The sequence below is a fragment of the Hypanus sabinus genome, chromosome 23, assembly GCF_030144855.1.
Source record: "Hypanus sabinus isolate sHypSab1 chromosome 23, sHypSab1.hap1, whole genome shotgun sequence".
NCBI lineage: Eukaryota > Metazoa > Chordata > Chondrichthyes > Myliobatiformes > Dasyatidae > Hypanus > Hypanus sabinus.
In genome coordinates, this window is record NC_082728.1 from 14676716 (window position 1) to 14700479 (window position 23764).

Here is a 23764-nt window from a genome sequence, read left to right on the forward strand (position 1 = left end):
TGTACCCAATCCTAATTGAGAAAGAAGGGGTGAGCTGCATCATGGTGCTTCTTTTGGTGAAGGTCCTCACTACTTGAGTTGGAGGCTTCAAGATTTAGCTCAAGAATAATGGAAGATACCCAATACATTACCAAGGCAGTGGTGACCCCTAGGTCTTGCTGTCATTGGTGGTTTTTATTGTAGTATAGGTCGGGGGTCGGCAACCTGCGGCTCCCGAGCCATTTGTGGCTCTTTCACCTCTGTGCTGCGGCTCCCTGTGGCTTTGGGAAATAATTGGTCAGTATTTAATTAAAATGTATTTTATGTTAGTTTGTTAGCTTTTGAAATGTAATTCTAAATTTGAAGATTATGGTGATCTTGTACAATCTAAGTGTGGCGACACATTTCCTCACAATTAGCCAGCATTCAGGCTAAGGGAGATAGCCTACAGGGGTTTGTGAGTACGCGTCTTTTGCAGCATCTGCGTCCATGGGGGCTGGGTTGAGGGAGGCTTAAAAGCAAGGCTGTTTAGTTCGAATAAAGTTATTCGACTGCAGTTTACTGACTGCGTGAGCACACCGCTACAACGTGTTTTTATCGCTATTAATATACGTCACCACTGCCAATACCTGACACCCACCAGTGCGCGATTTCTTTAATTTTTCGATCCAAGGTAAGCCAACTATGGAGAATTCTAAAAAAAGAAAAGTGACTGAAGAAAACAGAACGTTTAATGATACGTGGACAGATTCATTTGCTTTCACTGTTGACGAGACTGGTTTACCGGTGTGCTTAATATGCAATGAGAAACTAGCAAACAACAAAAAGTCAAATGTCGCAAGGCATTTCCAGAATAAACACGCAGCCTTTGCTCAAAAATATCCGGATGGAGATGAGAGAAAAAAAGCCGTTTCGGAACTGATGCGGAAGGTTGATCTGAGCAAAAATCATTTCCAGAAATGGATGAAGTCTGGAAAACCAACGACTTACGCCAGTTATATTGCCGCTCAGGAAATAGTCAGGCACGGGAAGCAGTTTACAGATGGTGAATATATAAAAGAATCTTTCATTAAGATTTCAGAACATCTATTCACGGACTTTAAAAACAAGAGTGAAATTGTGCAGAAAATCAGGGATATGCCCCTCTCTGCAAAGACTGTCAAAGACAGAACCATAAAAATGGCAGAAGACATCACAAGACAGCAAATTAAAGACATCAATTCAGCTGTGGCCTACTCGATTGCCTGTGACGAGTCTAAAGACAAAGGTGATATTGAACAAATAGCGTTGTTCTGCCGGTATGTAAACTCTGCCGGGCCACAGGAAGAACTGATTGAGTTGATACCTCTAAAAGACCAAACACGGGGGGAGGACATCTGTGAGGCTGTCTTGAATTGTTTAAGAGCCAAAGGAATAAAGACCACCCATCTGGTGTCAGTAGCTACTGATGGGGCACCGAATATGACGGGAACGCACAAGGGATTTGTGGCTTTACTGCAGAAGTCGCTGGACAGAAAGCTGCTGACTTTTCACTGCATCTTGCACCAAGAGGCACTGTGCGCTCAAACATTTCCTCCGGAATGCACAGAAGTAATGGATGTTGTCATTCAGATTGTCAATAAAATAATGGCAAAAAGTTTAAATCACCGTCAATTCCGTTTGTTACTGGACGAGCTGGAAAGCGCATATTCTGATCTCCTGCTGCACAACAAAGTCCGGTGGCTGTCCAAAGGGGAGGTGCTGAAACGCTTTGTCGCGTGTCTGGAAGAAGTGAAAACTTTCCTGGGCAGCAAAGGGCTCAACTTTCCTGAGCTGGAACAGCCAGAGTGGCTGGAAAAGCTACACTTCATGGTAGACATGACAGCGCACCTGAACACGCTGAACACAGCTCTTCAACGGGGTAAGGACGTACAGCCCTGCACATGTTGGAGGATGTTTTGGCATTCGAGCGCAAGTTGACGTTGCTTGCCAGAGATTTACAGAAAGGCACATTGTCTCACTTCCCCAATTTGAGAGAGTTCAAACAAGGTCACGACATGATAAATTCGGAGTATTTACATTCTGCAATCATCGCAATGCAAACATCGTTTGGGAAATGCTTCTGTGAGTTCAGAGAGGAAAAAAACACATTATCCTTCCCGGTCACTCCCCTAAGCATCGATCCATCCCTACTAAATACGACTGCATTGTCAGGTGTGAGTCAACCTGAACAAGTATGATAAATATTTTAATTGCCTATTATTTTACGTATATTCATATGTTTTCATTGTTCAGTGAAATAGTCCTTTTATTTTTCAGGTTGACAGCTGGCTGACGTTATTTTTGGTTTGCTGCTGGCGGCAAATTTAAGTTTGGCGTTTTTCATAAATACAAGAAGGACTCAAATAGACGTCGAGTATTTTACTTAAAAGTAACCTTCAACCCAACGTCTTTTTTTCGGAGTTCAAAATGTTTTTGTTGCATGCAGAAATGTAATTTCATTTTCTCTGCAGGAGTTCATCAATTTCATAAATGCAACACATTATAGTTTGTTTATACATAGCATAAAGGCAAAACAAAACATTGTATGCAGTGTTATTTCATTTTAAATGTCAAGCGGGTTTTGCGGCTCCCAGAGTTTTCTTTTCTGTGGGAAACGGGTCCAAGTGGCTCTTTCAGTGGTAAAGGTTGCTGACCCCTGGTATAGGTCATGGGTTTGGGAGATGTCAGAGTAGCCTAATTAAATATGTGCAAAATTGTAAATGCTGTAGCTATTGTGCAAAGTCGGCAAAGGGAATGAAGGTTAGGGTGGATCCAAGGCAAGTAGTCTTGGATGACAATAAACACCTCATTGTTAGAGCTGTGCTCATTTAGACAAGGTGCTTTGATCATGTTTCTGACTTTTGTCTTGTAGATAGAGGAAAGACATTTTGTAATGAGCAGCTAAGTCATTTGCCCAAGGGCTTTGACCTGCACTGGTAGCTACAGCTTTTGTGTGGCTGTTGAAGATTATAGTCATTGCTGACTTCATGTTGATGGTGGAGGATTGACATGGCAATACTAATGGAAATCAAGGATAGATAGGCTGCCCTTTGCTGGAGAAAATCTTTTGCCTTGTGCTTTTAATGGTGTTTTTAAATCAGCCTTTGGAATGCATGTTACTTCAATCTCATTGCACACAAGTATGACCTACAGTAGTTAATTTCTTAACTGTAAACCTTATCCCATTTGGGCTTTATTAAAGAGAGGGGCAGGGAATTTGAGTCGTGCTTACAGTTTTAAGTTAATCAATTCAAACCCAGCTGTTCTTGTTATTTAAAATTACCCTCTGCATTTTCATTAACTTTTGAGTAGACTAAAAGATCTTAACTTGATAGTTTAAAAGCAAGTAAAGCTGAATGTTAAAGAGCTAACAAACTCAAAGCTGAAGAAAAATAGTTGAAGAAATGTGTGACTGAAGAAAAAAATCAAAGTGTGATAATTTGGAACATAGGAATGATTTAATGAGAGAGTTATAGAGTAAGGATGAAGTAGAGTAAATATAGTTGAAAGTAGAACATTCAGAAGTATAAGCAGCATTTGCTAACTAGAGAATGGTGTTCTCAACCTGAAGTCAAGATCACAGACCAATTAAATACCAAATCAAAACATTGGTATTGTTCTTACAGTTTGCATTGTTTTATTAGAGCTTAAACAGCTTTATGTCAAATTTTGTTGGAAGTGCCTTTGTGCCCATTGTGTTTTTCTTAATTATTTTATATACACAACCTCAGTGGGCTCTTAGATGAAAATTAGATTGCTACATTATCTAAGCTAATATTTGTTTTATTATTACCTGCTTGGAAAGCAGCTCTTTACAGAGTGTGTAAAGTGTAATGAATTTTCTGGCAAGAAGTCTAGCATCAATGAAACCTTCAGCAACCAACATGATTTCACAAATGAGTTCAAAGTCAGGCACAACCATAGCACAGGGTCTAAAAGAAATTGAAATTATAAATCATAAATCTGTATGTTTGAATACACATGAATCTTTGATACACAACACGTTCTTTGGCTAGTGTGGAATTTCAACCTGATCTGCTTTAACATTAACTGTGCACTCCCATCTACCTGTGAAAAACTTTCAGCCTCGTGCTTCCTGCATTAGCTGAGAATGCAACAAGAGGATATTTGTTTCATTGTTTTTTTTTAATTATGAATGGCAACAAACCACAAATGCATATTTTCACAACTGCAAGGTTCAAAGCAGTTATACCCACAACATAGCCAAATTTGGATTGGCCTTTGGAGAGTGGCATGCCAGAGACTTCTTAGAAACATGATTCACTACTTGGAAATGTAAGCTCTTTCCAGACTTGTCAGGAATTTAGACAAATGGAAAAAAATAGTAATTTAATTACTGAACTAAGATTACTAGTTCCGTCACCCATTAACCAGCCTGTTTCTTCAAAGATACATGGGTGAAAGTTCAGTTTATGCCTCTTAGGTCTTGACACTGACCAAACTGTCATTTTAAATGAACTAACTGAAAACTATCAACTATGAGTGTTTTTACTTTCATTTTGACACTAGAGCATAGAAATAGTACTCCAACGAGAAAGTTTTCCAAAAGTTTAGGAATTTCTACCTTGGCATGTGAAGGTTGATTTGCAAACTGATATCTAAATTTTTAGAAAAAGATGAATGTATAATAGAGTTGCATCCTTGCTAGAATACAGCTTCCAGTTTGTATTTCAACCTTCTTGAATTGAAAAGTTGTGGATGCAATTTCCTCTCTAGGGGCTTTAGCCTTAAAATCTAACCTTACATATCAGCACAGGGAGCAGTCCTCTGCTAAAGATTCAGTTAATTAGCATCACATGTTAAAAAAATGATCTGTTTCCAAGACTTCTAAAATCCTGTCTGCAAATGTGATTATTTACACTTTCTCAGAAATTTATAAATACTTCTTGGATGTTTTAAAATGTTCCTTGAGCAAGTTAGTAGCTTTTGTCATAACTAGAGTGGAATGTTGCTGAATGTAATTTCAGGAATAATTATTTAATATACAATCAACATCACCATGGAGTCATGGAGATGTACTGCACAGCATCAGATCCTTAGCTCAACACATCCATGCCTACATGAATCCTATTTGCCCGCACTAATCCATATCTTTCTATGCCCAGTCTATTCAAGTCCCCATCTAAATGTTCTTAAACATAGAAATTGAAATCATAATGTTAAAAAAGTTCAAGCCTGAGCTCTTGGACAAAAAAAAATACACTTCATACTTAAATTATGTCAAGGTTTATGGAAGTCACTGAAAAAAACATCAATTTAATAGCTTTAAGTTTTCTCAGCCATTCTCTATTTTTATTTAAATTAAAAATTATTTCCAGCATATGCTATTTTTGATTGCCAAATTAGTGGTTATTTTTCATGATGTATTGAAATACATAATAGTGAATCCACTATTTTGTTCATGTTTATTTTAGATATGTTAAATCAGTCAGAAAAGGAATAAGATTATAACATAGAACATGCAATGATTTAACAAAATAAAAAACACAGTACCTCAAATGGTCTGATATAATGGAAATATTATAAAGCAAAGACTCACAATGTTTTACATTATTGCAAATCACATTGGCACCATCAATTTTAATTGTATCGCTTAAACAGTGGGTTTTACTGTGTATTTGAATAGACACCAAATTCAGGGTGAAAGTGGAATTTATCACTAGCATACATACATCATTAAAGTTGTTGTTTTGTGAAATTTATCATAAAGTAAAAACTTATTAAAAATCAGTTACACTACCTGAATAATGCTTTCAGGTTTTCTGGCAGCTCTGTACGCCCTGCATAACCAGGATTCATAGTAATGAAAATCCCAACTGAAGGGACAAGAACAATATTTTCTCCCAAAAAATTAAATCTTTCCTTCTTGTCACGTATTGCATCTTGAACACACTTCACCTGTAACATTTATGATAAAGTTTAATCCTAGTCAATAACTTTATAAAATTACATTCATTTTAAAATGCCATCCATTTTAAACTTTTAAGATCTCTTCATGGGAATGGTTTCTTTTTATGAATCAGTAGGACTTCTCTTTGAATCTCTGCACACTCTCCAGAAGATATCAACCCTGTTAGATTATTATTTAATTTCAAGCCTGTTTTATTTTTAAGATAGGCATTTGACAATCTTGAATGAAACAAAGAACTTTAGAATTTTATTTTAAAGAGATTTGTACCATTCTAATTGTAAAGAGTGTGTTGCTATCAGAGATTCTAAGAGACAGTACCAATCCAAAATTGAGTTTTAGTCCAGCCATCAGTTGTGGCAGAACTTACATACTATAATGGGTTATGAAACAAAGTTGGGCATCATCACCAACAGCAGCACATTAGTATGTTTTGAACAGAAGGGAATAGGTATGTCACCACCCATTCTGACAGTCTCCAGAGCACCTGAATCTACAGTCACCATCGCGGACGTAAGATCAGTTTTCTAGAAAATGAACCATAAAAAGCATCATGCCCACATGGTATCCCTGGTCATGCCTGTGTGGATTATCTGGAAGGGGTATTTATATACATTTCTAACTCTGCCTACTTCAGCTATGATTCCCTACTGCTTTAAGAAGACCACTGTCTTCCCAGTACCAAAAAAACCCAGGATAACATGTCTTAATGACTGCTACCCAGTGGCATTGACATCCACCATCATGAAGTGCTTTGAGAGGCTGGTCTAGGCATGTATCAACTCCAGCTTTCCAGACAGCCCCAACCCACTGCAATTTGGCTACTGTCAAAACAGGTCTACAGCTGACAACATATCCCTGGCCTTACACTCATCTGTGAAGCATCTGCACATCTGACTATTGTTTATTGACTATAGTTCTGCCTTCAAGACCATTACTCTAAGCAAATCATCACCATTCTCCAGACTCTGGGAGTAAATGTCTTCCTCTGCAACTGGATTCTTGACTTCCTGACTAATAGACTCCGATCAGAAAGGATAGGGAGCAATACCTCTGCCATGAATACTTTAGACCCTGGTGCTCCTCAAGGCTGTGTTCTCAGCTCTTTACTCTACTTCCTGTACACCTTTTACTATCTGTCCATATTCTGCTCTAATTTCATCTACAGATAACGTCATCATATGGGCTACATCTTCAACAATAATGAATCTAAGTACAGAAAGGTGATGGAGAGCTTACTGACATGGTGTCATGACAACAATCTTTCCCTCAATGTCAACAAAACAAAAGAGAAGGTAATTGACTTCAGAAAGGGAGGCATTACACTTCCTCCAGTCTACATCAATGGTGTTAAGGTGGAAGGCTTCAGCTTGCTATGTGTGAACATCACCAATAGCCTGTCTTGGTACAACACATTGGTGACATGGCCAAGAAAGCTCACAAACACCTGGACTTACTGTTCTAGCTCAATGCACTATGTAATGATTTGATGTGTATGAACGCTATGCAAGACAAGCTTTTCACTGCAGTTTGGTACATGTTACAATAATAAACCAATACCAATTTCACAGCACTTTAAGAAACTAGATGGCTAACATGCTGCTTATAGAGATAATAAAAAAGCATTCTAGAAACTCTTTGTGCGTAAAAGTGATCTAAGGTGACAGTAGCAAAATTCCTCAAAGAAATTCGTATGGCCTGAGCAAATATGACATTGGGTTTTGAATTGGGGTGGAAACTGAACGAACAGCTACAAAGTTTTGTTTTCTGGTTAATTTGCAGCCAGAAAGAGCAAAACTTCTTGCGACTTCACAAGACTTAAGACTTGCTGCAATTAGTTTCCTTCCCATTCAAAAACATACTTTGACTCAAAGGTATCCTGATATGATTGTTATAAAATGAGAAAGCTGTTTTCAAAAGCACCGCAGGTAGTGACATACAACCAGAATAATGCTAATTATGGGTTAATCTCAGGCTTCCCATTCAGACACTTTCTCCTTGAGCAGTGGCCATTTCGGGGTGGCATTAAATTTTGAGAAATCTTTATTCCTTAAATTTAAGTGTCCTGTCATAGGAAGAACTGGTCCAAGGCTGATGTTTTAAGTGACAGAGAATATTTCTGCTGAAATAGAGAAGTTGACCAAATACAGAAAAATCATAACTTTGGTGTGCTAATTTACTATAGATTACAATTGAACATCACTGCATTACCTGCACTGCAATCACTGACAGAACTTCCACAGAAATCCTGTTGAATTCATCAAAACAGCCCCAGGCTCCACTTTGTGCCAAGCCTTTGTAGATATTTCCACAGGACTATTTGATTAAAAAATATATACTTTATCAATGCTGATGTAACATACAAAATAAGTACATGGCAAACTATGCTTTGAAACATTGCAAGACCAGGACAATTGGTGGAATTTGTTAACCTAAGTGCATAATTAATCATTACAAACTTAGTGGGTAATGGGGAGAAGTTGTTGGTTATCCTCTAAAAAGTCTTGGCAAACCATATGAACTACTATTAAAATTTATGATACAAATAAAACTGAACAGATCAACTTGTCTTCAGTGTGGCATTGGAATTAAACACGAAAACTTAGTCAATCTAAGTTCTTCTCTTGAATAGAAAAGGATAAATAAATAAAAATTTAAATTAAATTTGATTTACAACACTAGTCAGCTATAATGGGGTGAAGTAATAGTTTGGCTCACTACCAATAACATCTTCTACACCGGTTTATTCTCTAGGGCGAGTAAAATCCTAGAACATGTTTTCACCAAGAAGTATTAGATACTTCAATGTAGATAAATCCCCAGGGACTGATGAGTTGCATCCAGGGTTACAACTCAAGGCAAAGGAGGAGATTGCTGGAACTCTGATAGATCTTTTAAAATCTTTGCCGGCCATAGTGTGAAGCCAGATGGCTGGACGACAGCAAATATGGTACTTTTGTTCACGAAGAACAGCAGGGATAAGAGGCAGGTGATTACAGGCCTGTGAGTCTATCATCAGTGATAGGGAAGTTGCTGGAAAGAAGCCCATGGGACAGAATGAATCTAAACTTGAATACATATGGCTTTGATTGGAGCAGAACCTGTTTGAACAAACTAACCAAATTTTTAAAAGAGGGACGTGCATTGTTAAAGGCAGTGCAGTTGGCGTGATTTGTCTATACAGTGCCTTGTAAGAGCATTTAGCCCCAACCCTTTGTTCACATAAATGAGTATTATAACTGAGAATTTTTAATTATGATTTACATGCTCTTCTTTTCACAGTAGAGCCAAAAGACAGGGAAAATTGTAAAACTTGAAAAAGTAAAAACTCAAAAACTGAAATGACAGCAGTTCAAAGGTACTGTATTCATCCCCCTTTGCTCTGTACTTGAACCACTCTTGCAGCTATTACAGTCAGTAGTCTTTTTGGATAACTCTCTAATAGTTTTACGCGCTGTGACGGAGCAAGATTTGCCTGTTACTCCTTGCAAAATTACTCAAACTGTGCCAGATTAGTTGGGGAGAAGCGATGGACAGCAATATTGAGGTCTTGTCAGAGATGTTCGATCGGGTTAAGGTCATGACTCTGACTTGGCCACTCAAGGACATCAATTTTCTTCACTTGAAGCCACTCCATGGTCATTGTCCTGCTGAAAGATAAAACTTCCTTCGCAGTTTGAACTTTCTGGCAGAGGCTAACAGGATTTTATCCAAGAACTCTGTATTTAGCATCATTCATCTTCTTATCAATCCTAACCAGATTTCCAGCCCCTGCTGCTGAAACGCATCCCCATAACATGATGCTAACTTAAACTTACTTTACAGTAGGGATGGTCTTACATGGTTGATGTGCATTATTAGTTTACTTAGTGTTGAGGACAAAAAGTTCAACTTTAGTTTCATCTGACCACAAGACCTTCTTCCATGTCTTTACAGTATCCTCTAAGTGAAACTTTGCAAAGTCTTTATGGGCAAGGATATGTGTTTTTTTTTAAAAAGCCAGGGCTTTTCCCTGGCTTTAGAAAATGTTCCAAAATATTAGAGTCAATGAGATCAAAGGCAAATCAGATCCAAAAGTAGCTTGGTAATAGGATGATATTGGAGGGTTGTTTTATATTATTGAAAGCCTGTGACAGATGGTGTTCCATTGGGATTGGTGTTGTGACCTTTAATGTTTACTACATTAACAACTTCATTGTGAATGTAGGAAGTTTGCAGATGTTTTTTGTGCGGTATGACTCCAAGACAAAAAAAAAATTAAACAATCGATATATACAGCAAAATGTTAAACATATAGATTTTTGCCACAAGTGGATTTTATAAATTCTTTAAAAATCAAGTTGTTTCACTAAGAGGACAACTAAATCATGCCAGGAAATTATAGGCCAGTGAGCTTGACATCAATAGTGGGTAAGTTATTGGGAGGCATTCTAAGGGACCAGCTATATAAGTATTTAGATATACAGTACAGAGACTGATTAGGGATAACTTTGTGTATGGTAGGTCATGTCTGAACAAGTTATAGAGTTTTGGATGAAACTACCAGGAAAGTTGATGAAGGACAGGGCAATGGATGTTGTCCACCTGGACTTTAGCAAGTCCTTTGACAAAATCCCACATGGAAGCTTGATCACAAGGTTCAGTTGCTTTACATTCAAGATGAGGTAGTAAATTGGATAAGACATTGGCTTTCTGCGAAAAGCTAGAGAGCGGTAGTAGATGGTTGCCTCTCTGACAGGAAGCCTGTGACTTGTGGAGTGCCGAAGGGATTGGTGCTGCGTCTATTGTTGTCTGTCAATGATCTGGATGATAATGTGGTAAATTCGGTCATCAAACTTGCAGATGACCCCAAGATTGGAGGTATAGTGGAAAGCGAGGAAGACGATCAGAGCTTGCAGCAGGATCTGAACCAATTGAAAAAATGGGCTGAGAAATGGTAAACGGAATTTAATGTAGACAAACGTGAGGTACCGCACCTTGGGAAGACAAATCGGAGTAGAACTTACACAGTGAGCGGTAGGCCACTCAGAAGTGCAGAAGAACAGAGTGATCTGGGAATGCAAGTCCATAGTTCCTTGAAAGTGGCATCACAGGTAGATATGGTTTTACAAAAAGCTTTTGGCACATTGACCTTCATAAATCAAACTATTGAGCACTGGAGTTCGGATGTTATATTGAAGTTGTTTAAGATGATGGTAAGGCCTAATGTGGAATAATGTGTGCAGTTTTGATCACCTACCTACAGAAAAGATGTCAATAAGATTGAAAGAGTTGCAAAGAAAATTTACAAGGATGTTGCCAGGATCTAAGGACCTGAGTTACGTCTGAATAGGTTAGGAAAACATTTGCTAGGGCATAAGAGAATGAGGGGAGATTGTTAGAGAAATCATGAGGAGTGTAAATAGGGTAAGTGCAAGCAGGCTCTTTCCACTGAGATTGGATGAGACTAGAAATAGAGGTTATGGGCTAAGGGTGAAAGGTGAAATATTTAAGGGGAACATGAGGGGGATCTTCATCATTAGAGGATGCTGAGAGTGTACAACAAGCTGCCAGTAGAGAGGTGGATATGGCTATGGTTTCAACATTTAAGAGAAATTTGGATGGGTACATAGATGGAAGGGGTATGGATAGCTATCGTTTGGGTGCAAGTTGACGGGTCTAGGGAGATTAAGGTTCAGCACAGACTGGATAGGCTGAAAGGTCTGTTTCTGTGCTGTAGTGCTGTATATGAAAGTTCAGTGGGAGACAGCAAAATTAGACGATAGCTCATAAATGCTGTATTTCTATGAAAATGTAAATAAACTTGTCTTACCCTTACCTTATAATCCATTTGTTCTGAGCAATTGAAAACATAAACCATTATTCCTAAAGCTCTTCCTAGATCTTTAGTTGTCTCGGTTTTACCTGTTCCTGCTGGTCCTGCTGGTGCACCACCCATAATCAGATGCAGTGATTGGGTTAACGTAATATAGCAACTGAATAAAAACAACCAAAAAAGGAGAAGATAAATTTTGGGTTTCTAGTCCCCACTACCTAAAATGTACTGATTTTGTAGAGAATCTCACTTAGATGGAGACCCAAGACAATTATAAGTAAATCAAATCTGTACAAGTGAAAATAAGTTACTTCCATTAAGCAAAAGACTCAGTGAAAACACAGCACTAAATCTGCTCCACCAGTGAAATGGCATTCTTGTAATCTTATGTACAATAATCCTTTTCCCCCCAATATATTTGTCTCTATTGTTTTTGTTCCAATGATGAGGCCTTCCATTCTGGTACCTCTTAAATACCCTCCTTTCTGAAAAATGTTTCTCCTCTGCAACAATGGATGGAGTCCTAATTGCACTTCCTCTGTTCCCTGCATGTCTGTTCTCATGCTCTCTCCACTAGAGAGAAGAAAGGTAATTATTTCTCCCCAACAGCCTTCTCATTCACTGTATCATCGCTCACAATTTTAACAGCTCTAACATAATCCTATTAACAGTCACATCTTTCCCTCCCTTCCTACACTTCGCATCCCTCACAGTTCACAACACCCTGCCTCATTTTTCTATTCCTCCTCATCATTACTGTATCATTGGGTTAGATGAGGCATTGCACAAGTGAATTGAGTAAAAGGAGCTTCTACTACATGCTCTATGTATATCTAGAGATGTGTAATATTATGATACAGAGCAGGTGAAAGGGACAATATAACACAATTTTGTCTGTATTGTAATTCCAAACTAGAGTCATACAATACTTCCATATACTCCAGATCACCTTGAAATGTTTTGTTCATGGAGGAAATAATAGCTGGATATGAAGCGCTCTGCAGCATCTTCTGCGAGGTTAGAAGGGGCAGATGGTGGTTGTCCATTGTGTCTGATGACAGAAAACCTGTACAGGAGAATTTTTAAAGTGGAACATTTTTTGCACTGGGACAGTTCTCTCTCTCGACCTCAGAAGTCCAGATCTAGTGGAATGAATAAGCAGTACTTCTTCAGTTGCACTGGATGACCATGACATCTTTTGTGCCTTTTCATGCCCTTTGTTCACCAGGGAGCATTGCAGTACTGCCTTCCTGGCCATTGGATCTTACTGAAGATCGTATTCGCTGGAGCAAATGAGATGCATGCTAGGACAGGCATGTCCCTATCACAATGGGGTATGAGGCATTTTGTAAATTTGTTATCAAAATACACATACTACTTTGAGATTCATTTTCTTGTAGGCATTTACAGAAAAAAAATACAGAGTTTTACAAAAATCTATACATAAACAAAGACTGACAAACACTAAAATGCAATAGGAAGACAAACTGTGTAAATAAACATAATACTGAGAACATGTTGTAAAGTGTTCATAAGACCATAAGAGATGGGAACAGAATTAGGCTATCTGGTCCATCGAGTTTGCTCTGCCATTCAATCATGGTTGATCATTTTTCTTCTCCTCCTCAACCCCAGTTCCCGGCCTTCTCCCCATAACCCTTGATGCCATATCCAATCAAGAAACTATCAATCTCTGCCTTAAATACACACAACCTGGTCTCCACAGCTGCATGTGGCTACAAATTCCACAAATTGGCAAAAGGAATTTCTCCGCATCTCTGTTTTGAAAGGGTGCCCCTCCATCCTGAGGCAGTGCCCTCTTGTCCTAGACTCTCCCACCATGGGATACATTCTTTCCAAATCTACTCTGTAAAGGCCTTTCAACATTCAAAAGGTTTCAATGAAATCCCCCCCTTATCCTTCTGAATTCCAGTGAGTACAGACCCAGAGCCATCAAACATTCCTCATATGATAACCCATTCATTCTGGAAATCATCCTTGTGAGCCTCCTACGGACCCTCTCCAATGCCAGCACAGCTTTTCTAAGATGAGGGGCCCAAAACTGTTCACAGTACTCAAGGTGAGGCCTCACCAGTTCTCTATAAAGCCTCAGCATCACATCCTTGCTCTTATATTCTAAAGTCCTCAAAAGTGAATCTGTAGATCGTAGTATCTGTTCAGATCCATTCCGGTTCAGAAGCATGATGTTTTTATGATAACTGTTGGGGGAGGGGGGGAGACATAAGGCTTCTGTAACTGGTAGCAGCAAGAAGAGGGCGTGGCCTGAATGGCGAAGGTCTTTGATGACGAATGCGTCCACATGGTGGAGAGGGCCTGCGATGGACTGGGCTGTATCCACTACTTTCTGTAGCTTTTTCTGTTCCTGGAAATTAGTGCTTCCTTACTTGGCCATGATGCAACCAGTTAGGATATTCTCCACTGTGCATCCATAGGAATTTGTCAAACTTTTTGGTGACATACTGAATCTACACAAACTTCAAGGAAAGCAGAGGTGCTGACATGCCTTCTTCATGATAACACTTATGTGCTGGTCCTAGGGCAGATCCTCTAATAAGCTGATGCCAAGAAACTTAAAGCTACTAAGCCCCACCACCACAGTTCCCCTAATGAGGTCTGGCTCCCATGGACCTCCGCTTCTTCCTCCTGTAGTCAATAATCAGCTCTCTGGCTTTGCTGATCTTGAAAGAGAAGTTGGTGCTGTGGCACCACTCAACCAGGTTTTCAATTTCCTCTCTATTTGCCAATTCATCATGATCTCTGATTCGGCCAACACAGTGGTGTAATAAAGTATGGAACTTAGCCATGCAATCTTTAGTATAATATGAGTAGAGAGGGAGGCTAAACACACAGCTCTGTGGTGAACCTGAACTGATGAGGAGAGTGGAAGCGAGTTTGTTGTCAATCCGTACTAACTGATGTCTTTTAGTGAGGAAGTCGGAGATCCAGCTGAGATTTTGCTATGTCGGAATTATTAAATTGACATGGAATTAAAAGTGTAAGAATTACATCATTATCATCTTCATTTGATCTGGATAGTTGTCAATTAATCAGAAATTTGATATTATCCATGAAATCAGAAAGCAGATCAGCTGTAAAACTGTTAAGTCTTCAAAACAGAAAACTTTTTTCTCTGTAACACAGCAACATGTTCAATTTGCAGTGCTTTTATCCAAGACAAAGACTGGGTTGAAATGAATTTGATATAATACCCCTTACTCAACATTATTAAATGGATTCATTAATATTGTTTTGGAATCCAAATTGACTAAGTACAATATTATTAACATTACAAGAATACTGTATACATTTGGCTGTAAAGTTTTTCATGAAGTCCTGGTAGAAATAAAAATGTATTATACAAAAATAAATCATTTTTGCACTTCTACTAAATAATACAAATCAAGAAGTACAGTAGTTCCTGTGAATTTTGCTATCCAAATCTCTCCATCTGCAACATAACCTCCTGCTTTCAGCAATAAAATAAGTTCCTTACCAGGTGACCTTATTAACTTAACATAAGAAATAAATATGGAGATTCTAAAATGCCGTACAACATTATTGGCTGGTGTGTGATCAAATTTTTATCAAAAGCCTATTTGTTAAAGTTGATCAATTATTTGTTGCATAGGTATCAGACTTCAAAAGAATTGAAGTTTCCATACATATGACTTACACAGATGAGAAAACTGACAAGCAAGTGCAATGACATCAAATGTAGAACTATTTTGGCATCCTCCTTTAGGAGATGAACTATTCTTTTCTATATCAATATATTTTATGTTATCTGTGCAAGTGAAGAGTAGCATTAACTGGCAGGCTAAGGCCTGTTAGAATATCTGTTAAAAGAAGCCCAATCTTACCCAGTCTACTGCTGGATATCATAAATTTCTATCCCACTGTTCAATCCCGCTAATATCTGTCTCACTGCTAACATCTACTGGACAGCCTCTCCAATTGATTGTTGAACTGCCCCTAAACTCTGAACTTCCAACGTTGTTTGTCCAACTGACCAAATGAATGCCAGGCCCACTAATTGTTGGCTGGCTCTTAGACACAACGTCCCTTCCAATCTCCAATGAGTTTGACAAAATCCCATCTCAACCAACTTCTCTTGAATCCCTGTCAACCTTTTGTTTACTCCCAAACCTTTTCACTGGCTCAACTGCCCAAACATTGTTATCCACATCCCATGATCTGAGGTGATGTAGACTTCCTCAACATTTTGGCAATGGGTTATCATTATTGCAAGGTATCACACTGATTTGAACTGCAGAACTATTTTGGCATCCTCCTTTAGGAACTGAACAATTTTTTATGACTGCAAACCTAACCATAACTTTCTCAGATTGCTAACCAAATGAGATGGTTTCTAGTTCTGTGACTAGGAAGTTCCAGAATATGTTCTAGTAATGCTTTGTATGTAATCCTCTGACTGGGTCGCTATGTGCACCACTTTTGATGGATCACCATAATATACCAGGTACTGGTAGTATGTTTTCTATATCAAATTATTTGTATATTCTAGAAAGAAACAAGAAAACCATAAATTTCTCACCGATCTGTAAGTGGAGTAATGACCAACCGAGGAGTGTTGCCTAGATACTCGTAAGAATATTTGAATTGTGCATCACAAATATTAGCAAAACAGTGTTGCTTCTCATCATCCCAGCGATGTCTCAACTGAGATTGCCAAGTAAATGCCTGGATATTCTCTACCTGCAAAACAATTCCATCCCCACAAAAAGTAGTAGTATCATACAGTTTTCAATGTGCTTTTAAGATTGATGATTAATTGTAGAGGTATCAACATATCACACCCTTTTTATATAATTAATTGTAAGAAACAAACATCTAAATTGCATAAATATAACTTTATTTAGCTGTGCTTAAATCATGCATACATTTTATTCTTATCCAGAAAAAGGACATTATGTTATCACAATATGTCAAATGATTTTGACCTTCATGGCCAGTTTTGATTTTTTAGATGAAGTGCTCATTTAGTACAGTGCCCTTGATCATACACTATAGCCTGTAATGTTCTTCTCTTCTAAATACTTATCCAACTATTATTATTATTCAATAACTCTTTATCTTTTCAGACTGTGTAGCATAGCACTTAGTGGCATGTTTTACGTCATCAGCTGTTTAAGATCAGGGCTCACTTCTGTATGGAGCTTGTACATTGTCCCTGTGACCATGTGGGTTTGCTCTGGGTGTTCCAGTTTACTCCCACATTCCAAAGATGTATGATTAGGGTTAGAAAGTTATGGGCATGCTTTGTTGGGCCCAGAAGTGTGACAACACTTGTGGGCTGCCTAGCACAATCTTCACTGATATAATTTGACACAAATCATGCATTTCACTGTATGTTTCAAAGTACAGGTGACAAATAAAGCTAATTTCCCCCCCCCCCCCCCCCAGTGAAAGGGTAATAAGTAGGATGGAAAGATGAAGAAACCCAGGTTGAAGAGAAAAAGAAAGCACATGGCAGATAGAGGCAACTGAAAATGGATGAGACTAATGAGTAGTAGTGTAGAAGAGTACTTAAAATGAAATTATGAGGGCAAAGAAGGGCTGTGAAATATCACTGAAAGACATGATTTAATGGAATTCCAAAACATTTTACAACAGGGGCAAGAGGGTAACCAGGGAAAGTAGGTACTCTAAGATGAAAATGGTGCAATCTGCATGTGGTGGTAGGATATTTGGGTGAGGTCTTAAATGAATACTCCTCATCTGTATTCACCAAATAGAAATACAAAGTAGAAGCATGTTCAGGTAGAGGCACATTGATTTTCTAGGAAAGGGGAGATCTTAAAGCACATAATGGATAAATCCTCAGGGCCCACTGACACGTATCCAAGGCTGTGATGGAAGGCAAGGGAGATTTCTGGATCTCTTTTGGAGATTTTTACATCTTTGTAAACATATGTGAGGTGCTAGACAACTGGAAGACAATAAATGTGTTTCTTTTATTCAAGAAAGGCCTCAGGGATAAGCCATGTAACTAATGGACATTGAGTCAGACAACACTGACAGGGAAATTACTGGAAAATAATCTAAGGGTTAGGATTTATTTGAAGTTGGAAAGGAAAGAATTGATTAGGGATCATCAGCATTGCTTAGTTTATTGGCAATTCTATCTCACTGATTTTTTCTTAAAGAGGTAATTAAATATATTCATGGATTTTGGATGGTCTTTATGGATTTTGACAAGGTCCTGCATGGTAGGCTGGTTCAAAAGGTGAGCGCCGATGCAAACTGGATTAGTAATTTGATGCAGAGGAAGATAGTAGAGGGATGCTATTTGTGAATTAAAGACTGTGACTAGTTTTGTACCATAAAGATCAACACCGAAACTCTTGATATTTCTGATACACAGCAAGGACCTGGATGTAAATTTAAAAGGTATGAATAATATGCTTACAGATGTAGCATAGTAGATAGTGAAACTGATCACTTGGTGAAGTGATGTTATAGAATATAGAACACTACAGCACAGTTACAAGTTCTCCTTTCTACAATGTCTTTGCTGAGCATAATGCCAGTTTAAACTAATCTCTCCATGAGCTTGCTCAGCACATCCACTTTAAACCTTCCCCTCATCTCAAAGCTATGCTTTCCATAAAGTAGTATTCCACATATTTCTAACCTGGGAAAAAGATCTACCATATCTATTCCTCTCAACAGTTTATAAACTTCTATCAGGTCTCCTCTCAGCTTCTGAGACTCTGGAGAAAATAATCCAATTTGTCCATCCTCTCCTCATAGTGAATATTCTCTAATCATGCCACCATCCAGGTAAAACTCTTCCGGACCATGTCCAGAATCTCCACGTCCTTCCTGTAATAGGGCAACCAGAACTACATGCTGTGCAAAGTTTTATACAACTGCAACATGACTTCCTGACTTATTTACTCTGCTTCAACTGGAATTTTTAAACCTGACAAGTCAGATGGAATTTCATCCACAAGTGCAATAGTGCAGTTGGAAGCTATGCATGGTGTAGAATTTCACAGTAAATAGAATAGCCTTAGGGAGTGTTAATGAACTGAGGGACCTTGGCAATATAACCTCAAGGGTCCAAAGCAACTGTCCAGTCACTCTGTGCATTATTTTAGCACAAAACATTCCAAACACTTGCATCAAAGCTCTTTGGCCCAACTCATCCATGTTGACTAATGTGCCTTGCTAAGCTGGTGCCACTTGGTCCATATCCACTTCCTGTCTGTGTATCTTACCTCCTCTACCACCTCATCTGGCAGCTCACTTCATATACCCAGACTATTTAACTGAAGATACTTCTGCATAGTTCAATTCTCAATACACCAGAAATATAATGCTTCTTTTCTAGCCTTTTCCTGCACCCATATGTTAATGCTATTATTCCAATACATAGTTTTGCATGTTTAAAATGATTCAGTTTAATATCAGAGAACATATACAGTATACAACCTAAAGTCCTTACTCTTCACAGAAAAGAATCCAAAGATTGAATAACAGAAACATCAGAACTCCACTTCCTCACACCCATGCAGTAGATGCATCAAACCTCCCCTTCCCACCCCACTTCCTCCAGCAGAAGCATCCCCCCCCCCCCCCCACCACCACCACCATTTAAGCAACAGCCAAAGAGATCTTGATCTAGAATCCATCAAAAACTACAGTCCAGAACTCAACACGTTGGTATTGGAGACAGGTTCTCTTGGAGAGGTGGAGGGGGAGGGGAGACCAGCAGTTTGCTTTTCCAATGTTACAATCTTTTGTGCCATTTCTCCAAGTCCCCCTACTGGAGAACCAACAGATAGGTGTGGAAATAATCCAGACTATTAAACTTGAAGTCTTTACAGTGAACTTCTTGCTTAACTCCTAGCACTGCTTGAAGGACTCCTCCCACTGCCCCCACTAACTTTAAGTCCTAATATTTGGCTATACTTCTATCCCATCAACATGTTTGATGTCTTTTCAGTGACATGATTTATTCTGTCACCAGAGAAGCAACACACCATGCAGAACACATACTGGGAGTGACAGAAACTCCCCTACCACTTTAACTTTGAATCTGCCATAATTACTTTGACAGGTACTTTGTTAGTTTCCCATAAAAACAACTAAATGCAAAATTAATAGAAAGAAATACAGAGTACCCACCTTAGTCATAATCATTTTGTTTATAACATCTCGAGCATGCACCTCTATTGTACAAATTGTCATGATTTTTTGCCTTTCTCCTGCTGTCAAGTTGCCAATCAGTAAAGTGATAAGTGCATTCAGTTGACTAATCTGTCACAAAAAAAAAATCATCTATTAAGCCAAACTGGTGTTCAAATAGATTAGCAAAACTGGTTCAAAGTGTAATAAAAACAGACAATGCAAGAAACCCCTAATCAGATTCACTCATTACCTGTGCCTTCAAAGCACTTACATATTTACTTCCAACAAAGGTTTGATCTCAGTACATCCTGCCCTCCCCAATTTATTCATACAAAAAATCTGCCTTACTGTCTTTGCCAGTAAAATGAAAAACCTCACCTGTATCCACATTATGCAGTATTGGCTGTAGGTTTGCCACTTTATCAACATGTTCAAAACACATTGCAGCTTTTCTGCATCTTCCTCACAGCTCACACTCTCACCCCCACCCAATTCTGTGGCATCTGCAATCTTGGATATATCATATACAATTCCCTCATCTAAATTATTAACATATAATGATTAGCTGGGGTCCTAGCACTGATCACTACAGTACCCCAGTAGTGGGAAAAAAAATTTCATTTTTTCCTACTCTTCATTTCCTGTTTGCAAATAGTTCTCTGCTTGTGTCAGTACTTTACTCCCCGTCTCCCTACTCCTATGTGTTTTTAATTTGCATGATAATCACTTACATGGTCCTTATCCAGAGCCTTCTGAAAGTTCAAATACATTACATTAACTGATTCTCCCACATTTGCTAATAAAACTGTACCTTCAAAAAAAATCCAGTAAATATATAAAGCACATTTTTTATTTTTGTAAATCCATGTTGGCTTGTTTGGCCTGTTACTATTTTCTAAGCAGTCTGTTTTTACATCTATAGTATCTGCATATTGCATTTCTGGACACCTCCTGGATGCAAGCAAACAATATGTTCAGACCTAACTATCCAGCTCAATACATGTGGGCAAGTATCAGCTCCAAACATGGGCAGAGAGAATAACTCAGCCTGTGTGCCTTTCACAATCCTGTACACTTTATTATTCCTTTTATGTTGTTTCATTCTGCTGCACATCCCCAAAACAAATTTTAAAACATCCCTCACCACTTGTAAACCTTCCCACTGGTGCAAAGTGAGGTGGAGAAGTGGCAGATGGAGTTCAATCATGAAAAGTGTGAGTGATACACTTTAGAAAATTGAACCTGAAGGTGGAGGTCACGGTTAATGGCAGGATTCTTAGCAGTGGGGAGGAACAGACAGATCTTCAAATCCAAGTCAATAGATCCCTCAAAGTTGCCACCAAGTTGACAGGGTAGTTAGAACGCAAATCATTAGCATGAGAAATTCAGCAGAATGCTGGAAATCCAAAGCAACACACATAAAATGCTGGAGGAACTCATGTCAATCAGCATCTACAGAAGGGAATAAACAGTCAATCTTTTGGGCCAGGAATCTTCATAAGAATGCATATGGTGAGTTGGCCTTCATGTTTGGGGTATTGATTTTAAGAGCCATAAGGTAAATTTGCAGCTCTACAAAACTCTGGCTAGACCACACTTGGAGTACTGGGTTCACTTTTGGTTGCCTTATTATAGGAAGGATGTGGGAGCATTAAAGATGGTACAGAGGAGATTTGCCAGCAAATTGCCTGGATTAGAGAACATTTCTTATGAGAAATGGTTGAGCAAGTTAGAGTTTTTCTCTTTGGAGCAAGGGACGATGAGAGACAACTTGATAGAGATGTACAAGATGATAAGTAGCATAGGTGGTGTGGACAGTCAAAGTAAACTCAAAGTAAAATGTATTATCAAAGTACATACACAGTATGTTGCCACATACTATCTTGAGATTCATTTTCTTGTAGGCATTTGCAGGAAATAAAGAAATAATAGGATTTATGAAAATTATATAAACAAGGGTTGACCAATGTGCAAAAGACAAATTGTGCAAATTTTTAAATAATACTGAAAGTATGAGTTGTCAAAATCCTTAAAAGTGAGCTGTAGATCATAGAATCAGTTAAGAGTTGAGATGAACAAAGTAATCCACACCAGTTCTGAAGCCTGATTGTTTAGGTTATTAACCGTTTCTGAAGTTGGTGGTAAGGCCCCTAAGGCTTCTGCACATCCTGCCTGATAGTAGTAGTGAGAAGAGAGCATAGACTGGATGGTGGGGGTCTTTGTTGATGGATGCTGCATATTTCCCTAGGGTGGCAATGGCCAATACTAGAGGACATCTGCTTAAGTTGAATGGAGGACAGTTTAGGGAGGAATGTCAGAAAAGATTTTTTTTAAACGAAGTGGTGGGTATCTGGAATGCACTGTTTGGGGTAGTAGTAGAGGCTGATTTAATAAGGATAAATAAGCACATGAATGTAAGAAAACTGGAAGGTTATTGGCTGTTTAGGAGGGAAGGGCTAGCTTTATCACTGAGTAGCTTATATAGGTCAGCACATATAACATATAAAACATCAATGGCCAAAGGGCCCCTAGTGTGCAATGTTATTCTATGTTCAACGCCAGACATCAGAAGGTGTTACTAAGAGCCTTTGATGTTGTTACCCTCCATATTGGGAACACCATCTGACGTCTGACCTTGTTGCAAGGACCACAGAACTTCATTAAAAATTAAGAACAAGCTTCCAGTTGCAACATAGAGCAACATGGTATCTTTGTTTGGAACACTAAGATGTCTTTAAGAAATGCTACACAGATTGCTGTAGGAGAAACAGGGTGGAAGAGATAAATCTGAAAGATGCAAGTGTTTTTAATTTGCCTGTTGGATAGCTATCCTGCGAATGGATAATAAGTAGCTATCACACATTCAAATAACACAAAAAATTGATACCCCTGTAATCTGATAATCTTCTATATCATCAAAACACCTCCTAATTTTGTGGCACCCACAAACTCACTTATCAAGTGTTGTGCATCCAATTTCAAATAAATAACAGTAATAACATTAACCCCTGTGATGCATCACTAGTTAGCAGCCTCCATTCGAGAACGTACCGACAACCACTACCCTCTGCTTCCTTCCTCTTTCGCACAATTTTGAATCCATCTCACTAGCTCTTTATAGATTCAATGGCATTTAACCTTCCAGACTGGCTTGCAATGCAGAATGTTTAAATGAGGGGATACACTCTCCAACCAATGCCTAATTCAATTTCAGTTTCTCATCTGAAGATTTGCCAAAATTGTCAGAAGTTCTCCAAAAGTATTAATAAAAGGCAAGTATGTTACAAGATTTAGCCAACCTGTTTTTTCAGGTAGTCTTTCATAGCATTTTCATAACCTTCTTCCAATTTTCCAAATGTGGCACAAACTTCACCATTCCAAATAATCTGAGCACCAGTCAGAGTAACCTGAAATAAATATTGCAACAATATGAATGTGTGTGTGTGTGTGTAATAATCTAAACAGGAAATAGTGAAAAGCTACACAATGCCCTACTACTAATTTAGTACATTTGAGACTTACAGTTTAAGCAGATGTACTTGCCAGTGTCATTTCGTCATTGCATTTTTAACTGTATTTTCAGGCTGGATGAGGTTTTCATTAAAACATAGCAAAAATCTTAAGAATGATGAAATTTTATATCTAATATAATTTTAATTAAATAAAAGGTAAAGAATTTGACAGCATCAGATCTATCAAAGAAGAATTTGTGGAATTCGCTCCGGTAAGAAGGCTGCTGAATATTAAGTGGTCATGCTTTTTTTGAGGTCATAATTCCCATCTTTTTCTTACAATGTAAAGGAAGCTAGCAAGATTAGCAGTCAGGAAGATTCCTTGAATAG

The 23764-nt window shown here is 38.4% G+C and overlaps 1 protein-coding gene across 1 annotated transcript in view; it reads right to left on the reverse strand.

Moving 5' to 3' along the window:
- Nucleotides 1-23764, reverse strand: part of LOC132380342 (dynein axonemal heavy chain 17-like) — a 247591-nt gene that overhangs the window by 112311 nt on the left and 111516 nt on the right. The window contains 7 exon segments of the mRNA XM_059949089.1: nt 3794-3932; nt 5762-5919; nt 8141-8245; nt 11748-11904; nt 16321-16475; nt 19920-20051; nt 23222-23308. Of these exon segments, the coding sequence (XP_059805072.1) occupies nt 3794-3932; nt 5762-5919; nt 8141-8245; nt 11748-11904; nt 16321-16475; nt 19920-20051; nt 23222-23308 (933 nt within the window).